General features: G+C 49.2%; 1 protein-coding gene across 1 annotated transcript in view; it reads left to right on the plus strand.

Annotated features, from left to right (window-relative positions):
* LOC308041721 (olfactory receptor 14C36-like) overlaps nucleotides 1-22,464 on the plus strand; it is a gene marked incomplete at both ends in the record, with an annotated part of 29,883 nt that extends 7,419 nt beyond the window's left edge. The window contains one exon of the mRNA XM_080346623.1: nucleotides 21,481-22,464. Within this exon, the coding sequence (XP_080202749.1) occupies nucleotides 21,481-22,464 (984 nt within the window). The remainder of the gene's footprint in view (nucleotides 1-21,480) is intronic.
* Between the last annotated feature and the right edge of the window lie 2,315 nt (nucleotides 22,465-24,779).

Consider the following 24,779-nt stretch of genomic DNA (forward strand, 5'->3'; position numbering starts at 1 on the left):
ACCCTTATGGGGGAATTCAACTTGCCAGATGTCAACTGAGAATATCACACAGCTGGCACCAACAGGTCCAGAAGATTCCTAAAGCATCTGGATAATAACTTCTTGGTGCAGGTACTAAGGGAACCGACCAGGAAACGTCAGTGGCGACTGGTGACTCCCTTGGCCGCAGCGACCACGGAGCAGCCAGGTTCAAAATCTTTGCTAACGGGAGGAAAACTGCCAGCAAGACCTTAACAGTAGATATGAGGAGAGCAGACTTCAGGCTGCTCAGAGAACTACGTAGTAAGATTCCCTGGAAAGAAGCTTTTGAAGGTGTTGGGGTCCATCAGTGTTGGTCACTTTTAAAGTACCACCTACCAAAAGCACAGGACCAGGCAATTCCAAAATGCCAAAAATCTAGCAGGCAAGGCAAAGCCAGATTGGGTGAGCAGGGATCTTCTTCTTGAAATACAGTGAAAAAAGAAATTGCATGGTCAGTGGAAGCAAGGTCACACAATGTGGGAGGACTACAGAGATGCTGCTCACCACTGCAGGGAGGAAATGTGTGCTGCCAAAGCTCAATTAGAATTGAAGCTGGCCAGTACTGTGAAGGACAATAAAAAAGGCTTTTTAAAATATGTCAATGGCAAAAGGCAAACTAGAAATAACATTGGCCCATTACTTGATGAGCATGCTCACCTTATTAACAGAGACATGGAGAAAGCCGAGAAGTTTAATGCTTTCTTTTCCTTGGTCTTCAATGCTGAAGATTGACTTGGGGGCCCTTGTAGCTCTGGGTTAGAAAACCACGGCTCCAAGAATTATAAACTCCCAATCAATCATGAACTTGTACAGGATTTGCTACCCCAGTTAGATACCTACAAATTGATGGTGCCTGATGGGATTAATCTAAGGTTGCTTAAAGAGCTGGCTGACTGCTTTGTCCTTCAGGACTACATCCTAAGGGACTCTGCCAAACAGCCTCCTAAACAGATCAAAGTCTGCCCTTTGGAAATCTGAAGTAGCAGTTCTGCTGACCGCCCTCCTTACTTCTCCAAGAATAGAAAGCTAGATCATTTGATGATTGCTAAGCCCAAGTTGACATGTGACCAACACATTACCCATGGGTTCTATTCTATTCATAAACAACAGGTCCAGTGGGGCTCCTTTCCTGGCAGGCTCACTGAACAGCTGTGTTAGAAATTCACAGAATCACAGAATGTCAGAGATTGGAAAGGATCTCAAAAGATCATCTACTCCAGTCCCCCTACCGGAGCAGGAACACCCAAATGAGGTTACACAGGAAGGTGTCCAGGCGGGTTTGAATGTCTCCAGAGTAGAAGACTCTACAACCTCCCTGGGCAGCCTGGTCCAGGCTCTGACACACTCACTGGGAAGAATTTTCTTCTCATATTTAAGTGGAACCTCTTGTGTTCCACTTTGTACCCATTACCCCTTGTCCTACCATCGGTTGTCACTGAGAAGAGCCTGGTTCCATCCTCATGACATTCACCCTTTATATATTTGTAAACATTAATGAGGTCACTCCGCAGTCTCCTCTTCTCCAAGCTCCAGAGCCCCAGCTCCCTCAGCCTTTCCTCACACGGGAGATGCTCCACTCCCTTCAGCATATTTGTTGCCCTGTCCTGGACTCCCTTCAGCAGTTCCCTGTCCTTCTTGAACTGAGGGGCCCAGAACTGGACACAATATTCCAGGTGTGGTCTCACCAGGGCAGAACAGAGGGGCAGGAGTAGCTCTCTGACCTACTGACCACAACTCTTCTAATCCACCCCAGGTACCATTGGCCTTCCTGGCCACAAGGGCCAGTGCTGGCTTGTGGTCATCCTGCTGTCCACCAGGACCCCCAGGTCCCTTTTCCCTATGCTGCTCTCTAACAGGTTGATCCCCAAATCATACTGGAACCTGGGGTTGTTCCTGCCCAGATGCAATACCCTACACTTGCCCTTGTTATATTTCATTCAATTATTCCCTGCCCAACTCTCCAACCTGTCCAGGTCTCTGGATGGCAGCACAGCCTCTGGTGTGTCAGCCACTCCTCTCAGTTTGGTGTCATCAGCAAACTTGCTGACAGTCACTCTATTTCCTCATCCAAGTCATTGATTAATATATTGAATAGTACTGGTCCCAGTACTGATCCCTGAGGCACTACAGGGCTCAACTGGACTCTGCCCCATTGACCGCGACTCTCTGGCTTCCTCCCTTCAGCCAGTTCGCAGTCCACCTCACTACCCAGTCATCTGGACCGCACTCCCTCAGTTTAGCTGTAAGGATGCTGTAGGAGACTGTGTCAAATGCCTTACTGAAGTCAAGGTAGTCCATGTCCACTGCTCTGTCATCATCCATCCATCTTGTTATGTCCTCATAAAAGTCAATGAGGTCGGTCAAGCATGACTTCCCCTTGGTGAAGACATGTTGACTGCCCCTAATGACCCTCTTATCCCTGATATGCCTTGATATGGCACCAAGGATAAGTCGTTCCATCAGTTTCCCAGGGATGGAGGTGAGGCTGACTGGTCTGTAGTTACCTGGGTCCTCCTTCTTGCCCTTTTTGAAGGCTGTCTTCCATACACTGCAGGAGCCTCCTAGACTGCTTCCTCTCTGCTGTGTTGTCTTTCCAGCAGACATCTGGTAGGCTGAAGTCCCCCACAAGAACAAGGGCTAGCAATCAGGAGATTTCTCCCAGCTACCTGCAAAATATTTCATTTGCTTCTTTGTCCTGGTTGGGTGGTCTGTAACAGATTTACTCTGCCTTTAGGCATAAAAATATAATAGGATTGTTTAGGGGCATCTGACCTTGTTTGTGTCTTAATCTCACTCTTGGAATCGTTTTTGAACCTTCCTGAGTCAGAAATTTGACCGGGACCCCACACCATCCAGATGTGAGAGTCATTCCACCATGTTTCTGTGACAGCAAGTACATGGTCGTTTTTGTGCTGCACAATGCTGTCCAGCTTCTCCTGTTTGTTGCCCATGCTGCCTGCATTCATATAGATGCACTTCAGCTGGACCATTGATCCCACCACCTTTTTCTGGGGAGAAGTCCTGATTACTTGTCGGCCATCCTCAGGTGCTTCCACATTTTCTAACACATAAATAACCCTTGTATCTCTTCTATTGCACAGTTCTCCGTCCCCTTACCTTTACTAGGACTGCAGACCGAAGGGCCTCTTTAGCATCCCTTCTTTCAAATTCTGGCATCCGACTCTTGGGTTTGCCTCTGCCACAGGGTTTTCTCCCCTTCCCCCTTCAAATCTAGTTTAAAGCACTTTCAATGAGCCCTACTAACTCCTACCCCAGAATCCTTTTCCCCATTTGAGACAGGTGAGTCCCATTTGTCACCAGCAAGTCACATGCCGTGTAAACCAACCCATGATCAAAAACCCAGAATTCTGTTGGTGACACCAGTCCCACAGCCAGGTCTGACTGTATCTGCTCAGTCTTCCCATATCTTTCCTCATCACATCCTGTAAATGAGAGGACAGAGGAAAACTCTACTTCTGCTCCTGATCGCTTAACCAGTTGTCCCACAGTCCTCAAGTCCCTCTGCAGTTCCCACTGCAGTCTCATCACTGCCTACCTGAAAAAAAGTAATAGTGGATAATTATCTGAGGGCCTTATCAGGACAGGAAGATTTCACTTTTCTAACTTGTGCTCCACGGAGACAGCAGACTTCCCTAAGTGGGTCTCATTTGCATATTGAGCCTTCTGTTCCCTTCAGAAGGGAGTCTCCTATAACAATGACCTAAATTTTTTCTTTATAGCAGCCGTTTTTATGGAGGCTGCAGATCAGCTTATCCTCTGCAGCACCTCCAACTTAGTTGAAGTACCTTCCTCAACATTCAGTAAAAGTGCGCGTAGATGGAGGAGGTGAGACAGAGAGGTGAGATAGTCTATGTGGTCTTTGCCTCAGACTTCACCAACAGTCTCTCAAGCCTTTAGCTCAAGGTAGGTCTCTGGAGAGCAGCCAATGGTGGACAGGAATCAAGTCTCAGGTTGCTTCAGCAAACTCAATCCTTACTTGTCCGTGGGAGCAGAGGGGCTGCATCCAAGGGTACTGAGAGAGCAAGATGATGTCACAGTGAGATCAGTCTGCACTGTTTAAGAGAAGTCACGGAGACTGGGGGAATTCCCTGGCAACTGGCAAAAAGCAAATGTTGCATGTACCTTTCAACAAGGCTCAGGACATGACCTGGGGAGCTGAAGGCTGCTTAACTTCACTTTGGATGAGGGACATATACCAAAGCATGTACTCTTGGATTGCATTTCTGGGTGTGTGAATGAGCAGGTGACTGGATGAACCCAGGTCAGATTATGCATGACCATCCTCACTGCTTCCTGAGATGAAAGGACCACATGTGTGGGTGAAGGGAGAGTAGTGGGTGTATTCAACCAGGACACCAGCAAGGCTTTTCACACCAACCCCCAAAATATTCTCTTTTCAAGGACAAACAGGCTGGATGGCTGAGTCAAAGGGAACCCTTATGATATCCAAGTGGCCTGGGTGGTGCTGGCTGGAGGTGCCGTGAGGAGCAGGGGACTGTGCCCGCTGGCTGCTGAGGAGTCAGCCCTGCTCTGCAGCAGGGGGCATGGGAACGGGGGAGCAGCAGCCAGTCCTGGGGTTCAACCTTGTCAGATGGAACGACTCATCATGCAGACGGCTTGTCAGCATCTGCACTCCAGTGATAAGGAGCTGAGATGGCAAGGCAGGCACTTTGAGAGGTTTTGCTTTCTTATGGCTTCTTCTGCCCTCCCACCCTGGAGAGTGTTCTTAGGTGTCAGAAACCCTCAGCATTTCTGCTGCACTCAGGGAGAACAGAGTAAATCCTGCTAGGCAAGAGGATGCCTGTGGCTTAGTGCAGAGTGAGGGGAGCTGGTTTGTCCCTCTGTATTGCTCCCAGCTGCTCTGGGCTGGCACCTTTCTGAGATGGAGGCTGATCACACTCCCATGCTACCCTGAAAAGCCACCAGGCACTGCTGAGAGAAGAGGAAACCACCTCAGACCATGACATATCTCACCCTTTCCTTAAGGTCTCAGCATCCCACATTCAGCTCATTTTGCAAACGCAACAGTATTTTGTCCATCATAGCATCACTGTGCTTATGTGTGGGGAATTCAGATAACACAAAGATGCTGTAGGATGGGCTTTCATCCTGGAGTGAAGCTCACAGCTTGGAAGGAAACTTCAAGAAGACAGCAAACTGTCTTAATGATGGCATTTGATTCAGGGAGATTCAGCTCATTCCCCAGCCCCACAGACTGCATTGCCCACAGCCCCACAGGTCAGAGGAAAGCTGGGACACATGTTCCCATGGACACACCTGCAGGAAAGGAACCACAAGATCAGACTGTGACTCTGCAGCTGAAACTGCCATCCCCAGAGAGCCTGACAGCAAGAACAGGATCACAGCAACAGGAACCCAGAGCAGGGGAGCAAGAAGGAAAATGCGGTGAGGCTGGGTGTGCGAGAGGGCAGGGCAGAGGCAGCCGGGCATTCAGACAGCGTCACCCTTCCCCAGCTGTGCAGCCACCTCCCAGACACCAACCTTGCCGGGCAGCTGCTCTCAGCCCCTGTGCTCTGCAGAGGAACTGGAGCTCTGGCTGCACAGGAGCTGGTTCATGCCTTGGAGCCCCCGGCCCTGAGGGCAGAGGCTTTGCTGGGTGGGAGAGGAGGTGAGGGGGCTGCTCAGAGGAAGGATCTGCACTGCAGGGGATCAAAGTGAGTTTTGAGTATTCTTCCTCCCACAACATTTCTGGGTTTAATTCCTCTCCTTCCCAGATCACATTCCTGCTGTCTGGAGATTTTCCTCCTTGGAGATGTTTCCCTGTCCCATGTCTTTTCCATGTCAATGCTCACCGACTCCATCCCACCCTCTGTGCCCTCAACCTGGCTGTACAGACACCTGCCTGTTTACAGGGCAGTGCCTGGGCACATCTTCTTGTTTACAGGTTAGAAAAAAACACAGGTCAGACTAAGCTGGATGTGTCCAGCAAATGTGATGCTGGTACAGTCCACAGGCAGAGGAGTGGCTGAAGGGAGGTTACGAGGCTTCTGGCAAACATATTGATCACTCGGAATTGCAGTTCAGGAGTCTCAGTGACTTCTTAAAACTAGAGAGCTCCTTTTCTATGTATCCTTTTAACCCCAGCCTCTTCCAACCCCAATCCCAACCCTCCTTGATTAGGAAACTGAAACGACAGAGTCTCTAGAGCTCCTTATCTTCATAGTAATCGCTGCATAGATTTTTCTTTGGAACCTCCTATAGTAAATACTCTGGGGTGATCTTAAGCTGTGGGCAACCTTGACCCACGCAGCACCCTCTTAACAGCAGAAGAACCCTGCCCTGCCAAGGGTCACTCCTTCCACCCAGAGCTTCTCCCCACAGCACCGTGGGGATCTCCCCGGGCAGGCTGAACACTGACCCTGACAGGTGGCAGAGTCCTTGTCCTGGCACCACCCTGGGGTGCAGGGACCCTGCCCTGCAGGATAGGCCTGGGCACCCCTGGGTGCACATTTACATTTACACCCCTGCAGCTATCCTTGGGAGAAGGCAGCCATCATGCCCTCTCCCTCTGAAGGTGCAGATGACAATGGCTGCTTTGCAGCACATCCTCCTCCTCTACATCAGAGAATCTCTGAGAGTTGTACTTACGTCTCTTGTAGGCTCTGCAATCTGCTAGCTTTAGGAGATCCTGCCATGATTTGCAGATGAAATGCCTTCCAGCCACAGAATTAATACCTGTGAAGATTTCACTTCCAGTGAGTTCTCAGCATCCTCCCACCCCACGTTGCCTTTCCCCTCTCTCTCTCTGGCTTCTCTCCCCTCGGTGCTGCAGGCAGAGCCCTCAGCCCTGCTGCAGAGCTGTCTCTCTGCAACGCTGCCACTTGCCGTGAGCTCCCTCTGTCCCAGGAGCCCAGCCCAGATCAGCAGCACAGGAGCAGCCCATGATGTCCCTTTCTCTGTTCCCTCTGTGCTCCCCTGAGGTGTCCCTGGGGCTCCAGAGGAACCTACTCTGAAACTGGATGAAGTTATCACTGACATTCCTTTCGCCAACAGGGGCACCCTTATTTTTCACTGAAGTCCCTTGACTGTCTCTCCCAGACCTACACATCGCCAGTCACTGCTGCTCAGGGCCTCTCATTCTTGCCTCTTGTCCTTGTGTCTTGTACCACAGACATGAACCTGGCTTATTCTTCCAGGGAACTGTGTAATGCTTCTACATTTTCCCTCCAAAGATCTCTTTTACCAGTTGGTCAAGTCCAGATCTCTAAGCTTCTTCTCACAGTACATGGTTTATCACCCTAAACACCTTGGTAGTCCTCCACTGAATTAGATCCAGATTTTCTAGGTCTCTTTGGCATTGTGGGGTTTCAAAACCCAGGAAATATTCTGAATATGGTGTAAGAAATGCTGAGAAAAGGGGTATAAACTTTTCCTCTCATTATGCTCCTGCTCATAGAGCCCAGGATGCTGTTGGCCTTAGAATGATAGAATCACAGGCTCATTTTGGTTGGAAGAGAACCTCAAGATCATTGAGTCCAGCTCTTAACACTGACACTAAACTGTGGTGATGAGAACGATTCATACAGACACAGATACACACACAGACACAGAGTTCTTGTTAGCAGTGAGAGCACAGCTAGGCAGAGCTGAGCTGACTTTTATTAACAGTTCTCAATTTATAGGTTTACAGATACGGGCCTGTACCAAGAGGTTAGACAGGATGTTTTTTCAATAATTCCAAACATACCACACTCATATTGTGACTGTTATCAGTCACATTGCCATGCATATCTTGTGGGCGGCATTCCAACCCACTCATTCACAAACCCAGGCCCAACATTCACACATCATACATATGGGGGCAGTTTTTTGACCCAAGATATCATTCTCACTGGCCTGGGCTATCACTGCTTACACTCATAAAAAAACATACTTCCATATAACCTGTCCAAGGCCCTTTAGCCAAAACCACACATCCTACCATTCCCACACCAAACAATGTCCCTAAGAACCTCATCTACACGTCTGTTCAACCCCTCCGGGGATGGTGACTCAACCACTTCCCTGGGAAGCCTGTGCCAATGCCTGACATTCCTTTTCGGGAAGTAATTTTTCCTAATATCCAATCAAAATCTCCCCTGACACAACTTGAGGCCATTTCCTCTATCACTTGCTACCTGGGAGAAGAGACAACACCCTCCATGCTACAACCTCATTTCAGGCAGTTGTAGAGAGTGAGAAGGTCTTCCCTCAACCTCCTGTTCTCCAGAGTGAACTCCCCCAGATCCCTCAGGAATGTGTCCAGGCAGGTCTTGAGTGTCTCCAGAGAAGGAGACTCCACAATCTCTCTGGGCAGCCTATTCCAGGCTCTGGCACCCTCAAAGTAAAACTTTTGCCTTGTATCCAGATAGAACCTCCTATGCTTCAGTCTGTGCCTGTTGCCCTTCATCCTCTCATTAGGCACCACTGAAAAGAGTCTGGTCCCATCCTCTTGACATCCACCCTTGAGATATTTATAAACATTTATGAGATCCCCTCTCAGCTTCTCTTTTCCAGCTGAACAGATCCTGCTCTCTCAGTCAAACAGAACTCTCAGGTCCTTCTCTGTACTGCTGCTTTCCAGCAAGTCGGCCCCTCAACTGTACTGATGTCTGGGGTTATTCCTCCCCAGGTGCAGGACCCTACACTTGCCCTTGTTGAACTTCATTAGGTTGTTTTCTGCCCAGTCCTCCAGCCTGTCCAGGTCTCACTGAATGGCAGCACAGCCTCTGGTGTGTCAACCCTTCCACTCAGTTTCGTATCATCAGCAAACTTGCTGAGGGTGCACCCAGTCTCTTCATCCAGGTCACTGATGAAAAGATGGAACAGCACTGGACCCAGTACTGACCCCTGGGGAACCCAACTAACTACAGGCCTCCAAACAGACTCTGCACCATTAATCACAACCCTCTGGGCTCTGCCATCCAGCCAGTTCATGATCCATCTCACTGTGCACAAGGTCACAGAGCAGCCTCCTCTCTCCTGCACGTGCATGACTTTGATCCCTCCCACAAGCCCTGGCTCTGCACCACAACCCCTGGTGTGAGTCTTCACCCTGCATGGCCATGCAGCACGAGATACAGGCTGATGTTTTTCTCTCCCAGGTACTTTCCAGCCCATCCAAGCTCCCTCGAGTCTCTCCCACCTCCCCTGCCCTGTCTCCACCCCCAATGCCCTCTGCCCAACAAAGCCCAGTTTGGGCTGGTCCCACACCAGTGCCCATTGCAGGTGTTCTGGGCAGTCACCCCACAGCCTCTGCCCCTCTGAAGGGCACAGCAGCTCCTGGGGATCAGAGAGGGGTCACCCCAGAGGTGGGTGAACATGCACAGCAATAGGAAAAGGAGACACCTGTGTCCTTTGCTCTCCTCTCTAGCAGATCCTGAGAGGTCCACAGCCCCTCCATGTGATTGCCCAACACAAAATCCCTGGCCCTTGAGGTCCTCAAGAGCTCTTACTGCTCCAGGCACAGAGCAGCCTTCCCAAAGCTGGTGTTGCCACGAAGGGGTTTTCATTTCCCATTCATCCCTGACACAATGAGGATGAATCTCGGAAAAAAATAAAAAGTTGGCACATGTTCATTTATTTCACTTAAATACGAGAGACTCCTCATTTACACAATGTCTTTTGGTCACACTAAATGGGTGGATAATTAAGCAGGAGGGGATGAATAGTGACATTTCATTCAAGAGAAAAACATCACAAGTGTTAAAAAAGGTAAAAAGTAAAGAAGGAAAGACAGACTTGGCCTATCATGACCTACACCTTTGCGGGAGGAAACAGGCAGTCTATGGCTGTTGAAAACATCCAGTCATCAGCTTCCTCAGAGCACTCTTGAGCTCCTTGTTCCTCATGCTGTAGATGAGGGGGTTCAGTGTTGAAGGTACCAGTGCATACAGTACTGCCACCACCAGATTCAGGAGGAGGTTTTCAGGTAGGTAAACGTGCCAGTGCTGACGAACAGGGAGACCACGGTCAGGTGAGGGAGGCATGTGGAAAAGGCTTTGTGCTGTCCCTGCTCAGAGGGGATCCTCAGCACAGCCCTGAAGATCTGCATTGTAGGATAGCACAATGAACACAAAACATCCTCAAAATAGAAAAGCACTAAAAGCAAGAAGGCCAGCTTCCCTGTGGTAGGAGTGTGAGCAGGAGAGCTTGAGTATCAGGAGGATTTCACAGAAGAACTGGTCCACAGCATTGCTCTTGCAGAGTGGCAGTGAAAATGTATTGGCCGTGTGCAGCAGAGCATTGAGAAACCCACTGGCCCAGGCAGCTGCTGCCATGTGGACACAAGCTCTGCTGCCCAGGAGGGTCCCGTAGTGCAGGGGTTTGCAGATGGCAACATAGCGGTTGTAGGACATGACTGTGAGGAGAAAATACTCTCCTACAATCAGGAAAAGGAAGAACTGTGCAACACATCCCATATAAGAAATGGCCCTGGTGTCCCAGAGGGAATTGGCCATGGATTTGGGGACAATGGTGGAGATACAGCCCAGGTCAAGGAGGGAGAGGTTGAGGAGGAAGAAGTACATGGGGGTGTGGAGGTGCTGGCCACAGGCTATGGTGGTGATGATGAGGCCGTTGCACAAGAGGGCAGCCAGGTAGATGCCCAGGAAGAGCCAGAAGTGCAAGAACTGCAGCTCCCATGTGTCTGTGAATGGCAAGAGGAGGAACTGGGTGATGGAGCTGCTGTTGGACATTGGCTGTTTCTTGGCATGGGGACTCTGTACAATAAAGGAAATTACAACTTCAAATGAGGGCAGACTCCTCTAACCAAAGCCACTGATTTTTGTAGAAATCATCCCCAACTGAAATACATTTCCTTTCTCTGTTTTTTGCTGGCTGAGTGTGCTGAGGGGAGCAGGACCTTTGCCCGTGTGCTGCCAAGCAGCCAGCTTTGCTCTGCTGCAGTGGGGACATGGGAGCTGGTTTTTGACAGTTCTGACATTCCCAAGGAATGTCAGATATAATCCAGCTTTAATGGAAAAGTTCTGTATGTGCACTCATTAGTTGAAAGGGTGTGGTCTCCACAGGAAATGTTTCACGTATCTTTGTGTGAACTTTTTCTGTATTTTTAACTTTCCACCATGACATCTGTGGAATGTGTTACTTATGGGTAGAAATAGGGATTTATATGACTGAAAATGGGAAGAATCTTGAGACAGGACAGGCGAAAGGGCTCAGCTCTCTGTAGCTCAGTGCAGAGTCAGGAGAGCAAAAGTGTCTGTCAGGTTTTTTTACTCATCTCCCCTGTGCTATCACTGGTGCTGAGTTGAAGATGTCTTTATATACAAATTGCTCTTTAAAAAAACTCAAACAGCTGGACTCATACAGGAGCAGGGAAGCACTGTTTGAAAGGACAGACCTGAATACTCTTTGTCCCAGCCCAGAGGTGGAGATGTGATGGAGAGAGCAAGGTATGACCCATCACTGAGAGATGCAAAGGACCTTGAGAGGACAGTGCAGAGCCCAAGGAAAGGCTCAGCACTCGTGGGATCCTACAGCAGACCTGAGCCTTTCTGGGGGCAGCTCGTGAGCCCAGCAGGACAGGCAGAGCAGAGTCAGGCTTCTGAAGATGGGATCTGCTAAAGGGACAGTCAGACCATTGTTCAGCAAACACCCAGAAGACAGAATGCAGCCTCCCCCCAGCTCACACAGTCCCTGTGAATCCTCCCTAAATTTGCAGCCATTCAAAGTTGCCTGACAAAAGCCTCTGGTCAGGGAGTCCTCATGACACATCCTGTGAGCTGTGGCTGTGCCAGCATCAGGAGATGCCTCCAGGAACTGCAGCTGCATTGCCTGGCAACCACAGACTTACCATGTCAAGGGTTGTGCAGATTTCACTTCCAGTGAACTCTCAATCATCCTTCAACTCCCAGCTGGCCTCTACCCTCTCTCTGCCTGGCTCCTCTCCCCTTGGTGCTGCAGGCAGAGCCCTCAGCCCTGCTGGGTGTGCAGAGGAGCTGCTCCTGGGCAGAGCTGTCTCTCTGCAGCGCTGCCGCTTCCATGAGCTCCCTCTGTGCCAGGAGCCCAGCCCAGCTCAGCAACACAGGAGCAGCCCACGGCACTTTAATGACCCCTCTGGTGTGTTTGGTTCCAAGACTATAGACAGTGATAGGAAGTTGAAGAAGCCTTTCAAGAAGTCAAAGTTGCAAACTCCAAAGTTTCTTGTAGTGTTAATGGACCCCACTGAGGGACATATCATGACAAAGCTTGTGTGCTTGTTAAGGCAGAAAACTGGTGACAGTGAGGACAGGTAGGCAAAGGCAATGGGAAAGTGGCTCTGATGCTATGTAACCAGCCCCTGGGGAGGCAGATCTTGTCCCTCAAACATTGCTCAGGGCTCTTCCTGGGGCAGTGGGATGTGGGGCTGTGCAATGCCAAGAGCAGAACTACAGTACAATATCTCCCAGGCTTACAGATTGTGACGAGCAGGCAATGGAGTACTGTGCTATAGTGGTGTCTCATAGACATCAACTGCTCAGAGAACAGCCACAGCCCAGAAGGCAAAGGCCTTGGCTGTGTTGGGGGCTTTCAGCCTCGCCAGTGCCTCCAGCTTTCTCCACCACTGGATGCGATACAGTGTTGACCTCCACCCTGCTTACCAACCTTGGTTGCACCTGAGCATCTTCCCACCCTTACCGATATCTCTCCATCCTAACAGACTGTTCATTGAAATGCAAAGCTTTGGCTAATCCAGACTCTTTGTAAGTGGCCTCTTGTACCACAAAACTGCACTTGGAGTGGCATTTGTTTCTCTTTTTGTCAAATCTCAGCCACCCCATCTGCACTTTGTGGCATTTTTTCTTTCCAAATTTTTCTTACTCAATTTTGAAAAAAGCTCCATCATCTCTGAAACTACACTTCAAGCAGTCTCAGGCTACTCCTATACTGCCCTGAGCCTCTGTGCCACTGAGAAAGAAGAGCAAATAAGTCCAGGTCTCTCAGTCCCTCTACACAGGGCATCTGCTGAAGGCCCCAAACTCCAGATCTCCTCTGGGCACTCTCCAGCTCCTCTCATCTCCATCAAAATAAGGAGCCAATAACTGTGACAAACCCATGTGTGATGGGTCCCTGCCAGTTACCAGTGCTGTGCAAAGAGGCATAATATCTCCTCTGGGTGAACATGCTCAACGTAATGCAGCCCGGTATGCAGGTGGTCTTGTTCATGGTCAGCATAAATCACTGGCTTCTGTGGTATCTCCAATAGTTCCCAGGCTCTTCTCCTCAGAGTCACTCCTCAGCACTCAAAGTCACACAGACTCAGGTCCCAGCTGGACCTGATGTGCAGGTCTTTTATTCCTCTTGAAGCCAGACTGGCCAATTATCCTTGTAAAGTTCGAGAGGTTTCTGTTGGCCAAACCCCTGAGTATCTCAAGGCCTCTCTGGATTCGAACTCCATTTGCTCATCTGTTAATATCTGCATGCAGGTGGCTCACCCTGACTGTGGTGTGGTCTCACAAGATAACAACATGAGGAGTTGAAGGTCTCTGCAAACTCAGGCAGGATTTACCATGAACACAATCTCCAAGACACCAAAGGAGGGTACAAAGCAAGCAAAAGCAGAGTCAGCAGAGAAAGGATAAATGAAGGTTGGGCTGTTTGTATGCAAGGCTATATTAGTGGAAAATGTACGCATATATAGACACACAGAAAATGTGGATGCCTGCAGGGGCTGGTCATAGACCCTTTGTCTGTGCGGGAGCTGGCCCCAGGATCCCCTCATCTCCCCATTTCCCCCCCACACAGACAAACTCACACATGCAGATGTCTGTCTGCAGCACAGCAGCACAGAACCATTGAGGCCAGAAGGCAGCCAGCTTCCGCCTTCTCTGTGCTTCCTCTTCACGGCTGTATTTTGGAAAGAGCTCTTTTCAGTTACTCCTTTGTCAAGCATTTCCATGCCTTTCTCCTGCCACATTTTCTTAACAATCTGCATGTGGGAGTAGAGCATTCTGGAGGTTGAAGAGGAGATCCTTGACCATCAAACAGCACACTGCAGCCCTCCTCTCTGTAGGGCTGCATCCTATAGAAATCTTAGAGGCAGGTTGCCCAGCAGGCCAAAGCCTGCCTCAGGATCCTGCACTCTACTTTCTCATCCCTGCCTGTTACATCTCTGACCAGTTCTTCCTTGTCTGGAAGTGTCAAGTCCCAAAGGACACCTCACCTCACTGGCTCTTCTGTTTTTTTTCCACTCTGCTCCCACCAGAGAGTAGGTTTGTGGGCAGCGAGGGAACTTGCTAAAACCTCCGTGTGAATTGGATTCCAATGGACAGTGACCTGTGGAACAGTTCACACTGGAGTTACATCAGCTGAGGGGATGGTTCCCTTTGGATAAGTCCATGTCAGAACATGCACACCCCTGCAGGGACTGTGAGGAGTCACCCACACCAGAGCAGGGACAGATCTGAAGGGTTGTTGAGACAGCCCCAGGTCTCTTAACCTCTCCTCATATGCAAGATGCCCTTTATGGCCCTTTGCTGGACTCTCTCCAGTTGCTCCAAATCTCTCTTGTCTGTGGTACAGACCCCTCACTCACACACACATGTACTGTGTGTGGCCCCAGACATGCAGCCCATCCTGGAACTTGTCTTGGATTCTTGCTCTTCCCAGGTTCCTTTGTTCTAGAGACACCCATGTCATGGAGTGTCTTTCAACCATATGTGCACACACCAGACACAAAAACATGTACAGAGAAACGTCTCCCAGTCACCCCTCAGACCTCATAGCCTTTCCAGCACCTGCAAGGACTCCCCTGGTCCCTCTGCAGCCAGCTCCTCCCATCGTGTCCTCATCAGAGACCCTCACACAGCCTTGGCTTCTAGGTCACTTCACCTACATTCCAGCTGATCCGGCTTAATCTTCACCTCTGATGGCACATCTAATATCCCAGAGCCCACTTGATCATTAATGTCTTCAGTGATAATAATCTGTATTCTGTTTTCTTTCCTTTTTTTCCAGCCTTTAACTTTTTAATAATCTTCCCAGATGCTTTCTGTCACAGCCACCCCTAATGCACCCTCCCACTAGACAGAACATGAATCAAAATAAAAATTCTCCCACTACCTCTACGTGCCGAGGAACTAACTGTAACCACAACCCTGACTTGACTTCAGGCTGTTGTATCACTGAGGTACCAAAAATTCTCTGGGATCGATGGGACAACTTCTCTCCAGATCATTAAAAGTTATGTTCATGCGTTGTTTAAGTCTGAACTGCTTCTTTTCAGTGGTTGGTTGGTTGGTTGGGTTTTTGGTTGTTGTTTGGGCTTGAGGTTTTTTGTTTGATTGGTTTTGTTTGTGTTGTTTTTTTTCTTGGGGGGTGGGGAATGTCATAAATGGAGATTTTTAGGAGCTTTCTGAATAACTCCTCTTTTTGTAAGATTTTTGGTGCTTGAAGGCATCTCATCTTTATTGTTTATAAAGATGTCTACTCTTCCTCTTTTTCTTTGTTTTTTTTCACCCACCTGGAGATGATGATTTCAGGGCTCCTGTTTCTACTTTTTGGGGACAGCCTGCACTAACAGTCATCATTTTCTCAGCTCAGATTTCTTTAACTTCAATGTTTAGTTTGTCCTCGTTTTGTTATACTTTTAGCATCTTCTCTATCTGCATTTACTCTTTGAGAGTCACCCGTCTCACCTGTATCAGATATAACTGGCCCTTCAAGGATTACTCATTCTATTGAGGGAGGGGTCAGTATCCAGTGGAACACAGGGAAGTCTCATTTCCCTAGTTAACTCTTGTATGTACTATACTGAAAAAATTAAAAATTATTATATTTGAGTAAATTCAAGAATTGTTAAATGCTGCCAGTTCTTTTCACCTCTTTCTAGTCCCTTTTTTCTGTTCTTACTGTTCATTTCAGCTTTCATAGGACCATAGAATGGTTTAGGTTGGAAGGGACCTTCAGAGCCCATCTAGTCCAGCCCCTGCCATGAGCAGGGACATCTTCACCCAGGTCAGGTTGCTCAGAGCCCCATCCAGCCTGGCCTGGGATGTCTCCAGGGATGTGGCATCTACCACCTCTCTGGGTAACCTGGGCCAGCATTCTGCCACCATCAGTGGAAAAAATTTCTTCCTCATGCCCAGCCTGAATCTCCCTCCTTTAGTTTAAAATCACCACCCCTTGTCCTATCACAGCAGGCCCTGCTAAAAAGTCTGTCCCCATCTTTCTTACTAACCCCTTTTAAGTACAGAAAGGCTGCAATAAGGTGTCACCAGAGCCTTCTCTTCTCCAGGCTGACACCCCGACTCTCTCAGCCTGTCCTCACAGCAGAGCTGTTCCATCCCTCTGATCAATTTTGTGGCCTCTTCTGGCCCCTCTCCAACAGGTCCATATCTGTCCTGTGCTGAGGACCCCGAGCTGGATGCCGTACTCCAGGTGGAGTCCCACCAGAGTGGAACAGAGAGGCAGAATCGCCTCCCTTGACGTGCTGTCCATGCTGCATTTCCATTTATTATGGAAATGCTCTCTGTTTGTCTATTCCTGAAAACTCCCTAATCATCCACACCAGACTTGAAGCTTTTAGGAAAATGCAGCGGAGACCCTTGGCTTGTAAGAGTATTTTGGATGTTAATGAGCCCTCTACTGCCATGACCCCGACTGCAGATACTGAAAAAATGAACAAACCTCCAATGAATTAAAAGGCAGAAGCAAACTCAAGTTTCTGAGGGTGTTTGGGGCCCCACAAATGGACATCGCTGACACAGCTGTGAAGGAAACAAACAGTCCCTGTCCCTGGAGGCTGGTGAAGCAAAAACTCAGGCACTGGTTACAGGTGGTAAAGGCGATGGATGCAGAGGTGGCTCTGATGCCATGTCATCCCTTCATGGTGGTTTTTCATCAGAAAGTCCAAGCCCTGACCCCCAGGGTCTGGCAAAGGAGACCCTTTCAATCAAATGTTTCTCAAGGCTCTTCCTGTTGTCAGTGTGAGTGTATCTGTGGTTTTGGTGTGGGTTTGATGCCAAGTGTCACTTTAACCACAAGGCTCTGTTTTTCTGAGGAGCTGGCAATGCCTGTGAGCACCCAGCTTCTTTCATAGACCTGACAATGGTCCTCAATCACCTAAGCTGTTCCAGTCCCAAACTTGCTTGAATCCTCAAATTGGATCCATCCCCCAGAACTGAAATGCACATGTTCTTTCTTCTGCTGTTCTAAAATAAACACATTAAAAAAACAAAACAAAACAAAACAAAACAAACAAACAAACAAACAAAAAACCAACCAAACAACAACAACAAGAACACACACACACACACAAAAATCAGTCTATTCCACATTAGCATGACCAGCACATGGTCTCCAGGTCTTTTTCTTGCCTTTAACACATTTACTGCCACATAGACCACTCCTGCACTCCTGCACTCCCATGTGTATCACAAACCTTTCACTCTTGTCCTCCAGTAATGGGCCAACGCTCCAGAAAGGTCATTTCTCTTCCAGTGTCATGGAGGATTCCTGAGGACCATCGAAGTGTAGGGACTGTGAGAGAGGAGCAGAACAAGGTCAGCTCATGGGCCATGACTGAGCATTGCGAGCCCCAGCAGCAGCCATGCCCGATCTCCCAGGCACAGTCATGCCCACAGCATATTAATGTCACTACCATGTATGATTAGCCCAAGAGAAGCCTGCCTTCTTTCCATAACCCTCCAAAAACACTTCCTCCTATTCCCCCTCCACCCATAGACATCAACCACATTCCACTTGTGGACTCAGACACGGTTGTAAAGATTTGCTAAAGTAATCAGCCATCACCCTTTTGTACCTCACATCGCCTGACGCTCTCTCCCACTCCTACATATGGACATTCATGGCTGCTCAGGGCCTCTTACTCTTCAGAAGTGGCCTTTAACTTATTGGTTCTTCCTGGTGCTTGGTTATAATCTTCCTCGCTCCCTCCAGAGCTCATGGTGAGCTTTCTTGGTCATGACAGGGCCTTTGTGTCCATCTCTTATGAAATGGTTGTCTTTTAATGATCACCTGTGCAGAAGGAGCTATCACAGAAAAGCACCAACTACATAAGATCTGATGATGTTGAAGTAAATGCAATAAAACCTTGTTGAGTCATCCCGTAGCTGTGTCTTCCCAGCAAATAGTTTCTCCTGAAAAAGGGATCCAGCCTCTGTCACTCTCTGGAGAGGCACATGAGAAATGTCCATGTCACCTGGGAACAAAAAGGTTGAATTTTGAAAGACCACTCTTTATCTGAACTTCTTAGATATGTACTTATGGATGGGGCATCAGACCTTACAGTGCAGCAGAGACTGGAGTTCTGAGTTCTCTTCTGAGCACCCAACCTTGGCAGTTTATTCCATCCATGTAACAGCTCTGTCTCCAACACTGATGGCTCCAGCAAATCCAGTCAGGTCCCTGGCTGAGGGCATTGCCTTCACATTTGGGCTGAACCACCCCAGCTGTGGCACCAGCCCAGCTCTGACTCACCATAAGGAAACCTGGTACCAAGTGTGCAAGACCCCATGTGTGCAAAGGTTTTGTTTCAGAGTACAGACATGACATGGTTAAAAGACTGTTGAATGTCTCTCTAGACCTAGGAGTATAAAAGCAGAATAAAATGTCTAAATTCATTCAACTGAAGATATTCCTCCCCCAGCTTGAAGAAATTAGATCCTTTGCTGTAACATGCCTGGTGTCCTGTCTAATGATGGGACAAGAAAACATTCTTTTCTTGCCAATTTATTTTTTAATACGAAGAATACAATGCTGGAAAGAAGTGTCTCTGCAGAGGAGAGAGAAAAAACATCACTGATTACTTCAGGTTGTTTCAAAGGATGTGCCCCTGGAGCCCCAGGGACACCTGGAGGGAGCCCAGAGGGGACAGAGAAAGTGCCCCCTTGGGCTGCTCCTGTGCTGCTGAGCTGGGCTGGGCTCCTGGCACAGAGGGAGCTCATGGAAGCGGCAGCGCTGCCGAGAGACAGCTCTGCCCAGGAGCAGCTCCTCTGCACACGCAGTAGGGTTGAGGGCTCTGCCTGCAGCACCGAGGGCAGAGGAGCCAGAGAGAGAGGGGGGAAATGCAGTCTGGGGTGGGAGGATGCTGAGAGCTCACTGGGAGATAAATCTTCACAGATATTGAGTCTGTGGCTGCAGGGCATTGCATTTGCAAATCATGGTAGAATCTTTGAAAACTGTCACATTGCAGAGCCTGCAAGAGATGTAAGTACAACTCCCAGAGATACTCCGATGCAGAGGCAAAGGATGTGCTGCAGAGCAGGGATCACCTCCTGCACTGTCAGAGGGACAAGATGTGAATGCTGCCTTTTCCCAAGGATGGCTGTGGGTTGTAAATGTAAATGTGCAGGCAGGGGTGCCCAGGGCTGTCCTGCAGAGCAGCGTCCCTGCACCCCAGGGCTGTGCTGGGGCAGGGACTCTGCTGCCTGCCAGGGTCAGCGCTCGGCCTGCCCGGGGAGATCCCCACGGTGCTGTGGGGAGCAGCTGTGGGTGTAAGAAGTGATGCCTTCATAGAAGGGTCCTTCTGCTGTTGAGGGATGTTTTGTTGGTCCAGGCTGCTCAGAGCTTCAGCTCACTCCCACAATACTTCCAACAGTAGGTTTCATAAAGGAGGTCAAGACACGTGTTAACAGCAATATAAGAAACTTTCCTGAGTCTGTGTTTTAGATTTCCTGCTCTTTGGAAATGGCAACACATACATGGAAAAGGAGTTCTTAATTTTAAACAAGTCGTTGTGACTCCTGAACTGTAACTATGGGTGATCAGTAGGATTGCCAGGAGGCTCCTGATGTGTCTTCAGACAGTCCCCAGCCTGTGGGAAACACCAGCATTACCTTGGCTGCATATCAGGCAAAACACCTGGCATGTCCTTTTTTCTGACCTGCAAACGGGAGTATGTGCCCAGGCTGTGCCCTGCAAACAGGCAGGCTTCTGTAGGGCCAGGGTGAGTGCAGAGTCTGTGGGTTAGGGTCTGTGAGCACTGACAGGGAAAAAACAGGACACAGGAAAAAATCTCCCAGGGGGGCAATCTCCAGAATGCAGGGTTGTGATATGGGAAGGAAAGGAAACTAGAACAAGAAATGTTGTAGGAGTGTCCCGAGGGAGTGTCCACCACAGGGAGAGAGACTTCTGAAAACTCACTTTGATCTCCTCCAGTGGAGAGCCCTCATCTGAGCAGCCCCCTCGCCCCCTCTCTCCCCCAGCAAAGCCTCTGCCCTCAGGGCCAGGGGCTCCAAGGCATGAACCAGCTCCTGTGCAGCCAGAGCTCCAGTTCCTCTGCAGAGCACAGGGGCTGAGAGCAGCTGCCCGGCAAGGTTGGTGTCTGGGAGGTGGCTGCACAGCTGGGGAAGGGTGACGCTGTCTGAGTGCCCGGCTGCCTCTGCCCTGGCCTCTCACACACCCACCCTCACTGCATTTTCCTTCTTGCTCCCCTGCTCTGGGTCCCTGTTGTTGTGATCCTGTTCTTGCTGTCAGGCTCTCTGGGGATGGGAGTTTCAGCTGCAGAGTCACAGCCTGATCTTGTGGTTCATTTCCTGCAGGTGTGTCCATGGGAACACTTGTCCCAGCTTTCCTCTGACCTGTGGGGCTGTGGGCAATGCAGTCTGTGGGGCTAGGAAATGAACTGAATCTCCCTGAATCAAATGCCATCATTAGGACTCTTGGCTGTCTCCTTGAGGCATCCTTCCAAGCTGTGAGCTTCACTCCAGGATAAAAATCTGTCCCACAGAATCCTTGTGTTATCTGAAACCCCACGGACAATCACAGAGATACTGTGACAGAGAAAATGCTGTTGGGTTTGTGAGATGAGCCATGTGTGTTCTGGGCTAAATGTGGGATGCTGAGACCTTAGCAAAGGGTGAGACATGTCATGGTCCGAGGTGGAGCCCTCTGCTCTCAGCAGTGCCTGGTGGCTTTTCAGGTCAACATGGGAGTGTGATCAGCCTCCGTCTCAGAAAGGTGCCAGTCCAGGGCAGCTGGGAGCAAGACAGAGGGACAGACCAGCTCATCTCACTGTGCACTAAGCCACAGACAACGTCTTGCATCACAGGACTCATGCTGTTCTCCCTCAGTGTAGCAGAAACGCTAAGGGTTTCTGACATGCAAGAACCCTCTCAAGGTGAAATTGGGTGGAAGCTATAAAATCCTAGAACTCTGAAACTGCCCTTACCATTCCCGTATCTTATCCCTGGGAGTGCAGATGCTGACAGGCCTGTCGGCATTAGCAGTGGTTTGCACTTGACAAGGTTGAACACCAGGACAGGCCACCTCCCCTGCCCACTTCTTTAGAGTCAGGCTGACTTATCAGGAGTCCATGGTAGAGGGCTAGTTCTTCATCAGATGCTTATCAAGCACCAACCAGGGCTCCAGCTACAAAGCTGAAGGCGGTCTCCAGGAAAAAGAAAAGTGTCTGTGTGTGACAGTGGAGCTTGTACGGGAAATGGCTTTGATTTTGCTCAGAGAATTCTTTTGTAGCTTGTCATTGTCTTTTTCTCCTATGACATTGTCCTCATGCCCAGAGGCAGCACGTCTAACAGCAGCTCCATCACCCAGTTCCTCCTCCTGGCGTTCACAGACACACGGGAGCTGCAGCTCTTGCACTTCTGGCTCTTCCTGGGCATCTACCTGGCTGCCCTCCTGGGCAACGGCCTCATCATCACCACCATAGCCTGTGACCAGCACCTCCACACCCCCATGTACTTCTTCCTCCTCAACCTCTCCATGCTCGACCTGGGCTTCATCTCCACCACTGTCCCCAAGTCCATGGCCAATTCCCTCTGGGACACCAGAGCTATATCCTATCAAGAATGCACTGCCCAAGTTTTAATGGTCGTCTTCTTCTTTGGAGCAGAGCTTTCTCTTCTCACCATCATGTCCTACGACCGCTATGTTGCCATCTGCAAACCCCTGCACTACGGGACCCTCCTGGGCAGCAGAGCTTGTGTGCACATGGCAGCAGCTGCCTGGGCCAGTGGGTTTCTCAATGCTCTGCTGCACACGATCAATACATTTTCACTGCCCCTGTGCAAGGGCAATGCTGTGGACCAGTTCTTCTGTGAAATCCCCCAGATCCTCAAGCTCTCCTGCTCAGACACCTATTTCAGGGAAGCTGGGCTTGTGGTGGTTAGTGTCTCTTTAGGATTTGGGTGTTTTCTATTCATCATACTGTCCTACGTGCAGATCTTCAGGGCTGTGCTGAGGATCCCCTCTGAGCAGGGACGGCACAAAGCCTTTTCCACGTGTCTCCCTCACCTGGCCGTGGTCTCCCTGTTTATCAGCACTTCCATGTTTTCCTGCCTGAAGCCCCCCTCCATCCCCTCCCGAAGCCTGGACCTGGTGGTATCTTTTCTGTACTCAGTGTTGCCTCCAGCAGTGAACCCCATAATCTACAGCATGAGGAACCAGAGGATGAAAGTGGCACTGGAGAAGCAGATTCAATCATTTTTCTGTCAGCAGTAATAAGTTACCCATGTCTCTTCAGAAGTTATTTCCAGTTCATCTCAGGAACCTCCTGCGCATTGAGCATTTGATCTGTGATAACCATGTTTGTCAAGGAATTTCTTCATCCATGACACTTCTCCAGAGGCATGAAGCCAGCCTCTCTGACTCAGAGGCCTGTGTCTAACGAATGGTCAGGATCTGCTGATCTAATAACCTGGGGAAGGGGCTCTGCTTGTGTCTCTGCAGGTTCTCAAGTGAAATGAATATCGTCAAGATGTGTACAACCTTGTTACCTTCTCCTTGGAGTCTCTGGGTGGCCCGTCAGCAGAGGCCTAATTCAGGAGCACCCTTTGGAGGAGCCCTTGAGGTGCTGTCCCCAAGGGTCTCTGTGCCCTTGAGGCCCAGGGGACTGTCCCTGCCCTTAGTGGCCAGGTGCTGGGCACAGCTGCTGGATGTCCCTGACACTTTCTTTGCCATTCACATGGTTTATAGGTTCTTCGTAGGTTGTTTTGGGTTTGTTGGTTTAGTTTGGTTGGTTTGCGGTGGCTCTTTCAGGTTGGTTTGTTCTGGCTGTTTTGGTTGAGGTTGGTTATTTGTCTGGGGTTGGTTTAGGTCATTTGGTTTAGGTTATCTGAGGCTGGTTGGCTGCTTGAGGTTCGTTGTTTAGAGTTGGTTGACTTTGGAGACTTTTTTTAACACATTTTCTAGGTTCTTTATAAGTCTTCCTTTTTTTTTCCGGCTTCTTTGTTTGTAGCTTCTCAGTTTGTAGCTTCTTTGTTTCTACATTCTTTTTCGTCAGCTTTTGTGTTTCTACCTTGTTTGTTTCTACCCTGTTTGAATGCTCATTTAAGTTTGTTTTAGCTCGGTTTATATTACTTAGTTTTGGGTGTTTTTTAAGGCTGGTTGTTTGACAGGTGAATTTTGGGTTGGTTGTTTTATGCTGAATTAGTTACTTTATGGGTGATTTGTAGGGTGTCTGTTTGTAGCCCATTTCAGGTTGGTTGGTTTCTGTTGTTGAAGATTGGTGAAGTTGAGTTTAGGTTGTCTTAGGTTGCTTGGTTTAGCTTTGTTGGGTTGGCTTGGTTTAGGTTCATTAGTTTAGGTTTTATGTCATTTTTTGAAGGTTGATGTGTGTTGTTTCATGTAGGTGGAAGCATAGGGAGCAGATTTCTTCCCCTCTGGGCAGCTGCCTTATATTCTGAAGATGTGGATATAGCTTTATTCTCAATAAGTGTATCCTTGGTATTTAGTTTCAGTAATTTGCCCTCTCAGTAATTATTCCACAGGAGGTCATGTTAACAATGAATTACTTTCCTGAGAATGAGCTCTGGGTGGGGAACTGAACCATCATACGGAACACGCGCATGATTAACAGTAATTAACTAAGACTTTGCTCTCAATTGAGAACAAAGCATTAGAGCAGTAAACAAACGGTGACAATAAATGAAAATAATCAACAATATGGGACGATGGATGAGTGGGATGACAATAACACTAGTGCAGAGCATCGCAAAAGACTGATAAAATAATCGAACCTCACCGAGCGATAGTTAATATTAATTCTAATAATCCAAAGGCAATTAATTACTGACGACTCGCTGACAGCGGTTCGATCACCAAAAGCACCGCGGGGGGTCACAGTAAGTTGGGCAGCCGGATGCCTGTCCAGGAGTGCCCGGGCCAGCTCCGGCCACTGCCCAGCCCCACTCCCCAGGGCTGTGCTGGGCCCTGGCGAGGCCGCGGGGGCTCCAGCCCTGTCCCACGGACACAGCAGCGCCGGGGCTGGTACCAGGATCCTCGAGGCGCCAGAACCGGCGCTGCCGCCATCCTCCAGACCCCACCCACGGCCCGCCCCATGGCCCAGCACCAGCCAATGAGCGCCGGCAGCGGCGCAGCCCTGGACTGGGATTGGTCAGCGCTGCTGCAGGGCTCAGCCTGTCAGGGAGTGGCTGCACTCAGCCCTTCAGCCCCGGGACGGGCAGTGGGCAGTGGTAAAGTCAAAACCTTGAGAAAAGGGAGGGAGGGGGGGAAGCACAGGGCTGCTTGCAGCGCGAGTGGGAAAAGTGGAGAGAAGGTTTGTTACGGTGTACTTATACCACAAAGAAACAATTCTAACAACAGCAGTAAAACAATTAACTCACATTCCTGACAAGCTGCTTGATTTTCAGTGAGGGAATACAGAGAAGCACCTAATATGTACAATAAACCTTGCAGATAACACGTTGATAGCAAACATTAGCATTCTCCACTGCTAATTTCAACACTAGTGCTTCCTTAAGTTCTAAGTTTTCAATCTGCTTATTGATAGCCTCTTGAAGATGGTCAATAAATTG

This window comes from Nesoenas mayeri (genome assembly GCF_963082525.1).
Source record: "Nesoenas mayeri genome assembly, chromosome: 6".
NCBI classification, from domain to species: Eukaryota; Metazoa; Chordata; class Aves; order Columbiformes; family Columbidae; genus Nesoenas; species Nesoenas mayeri.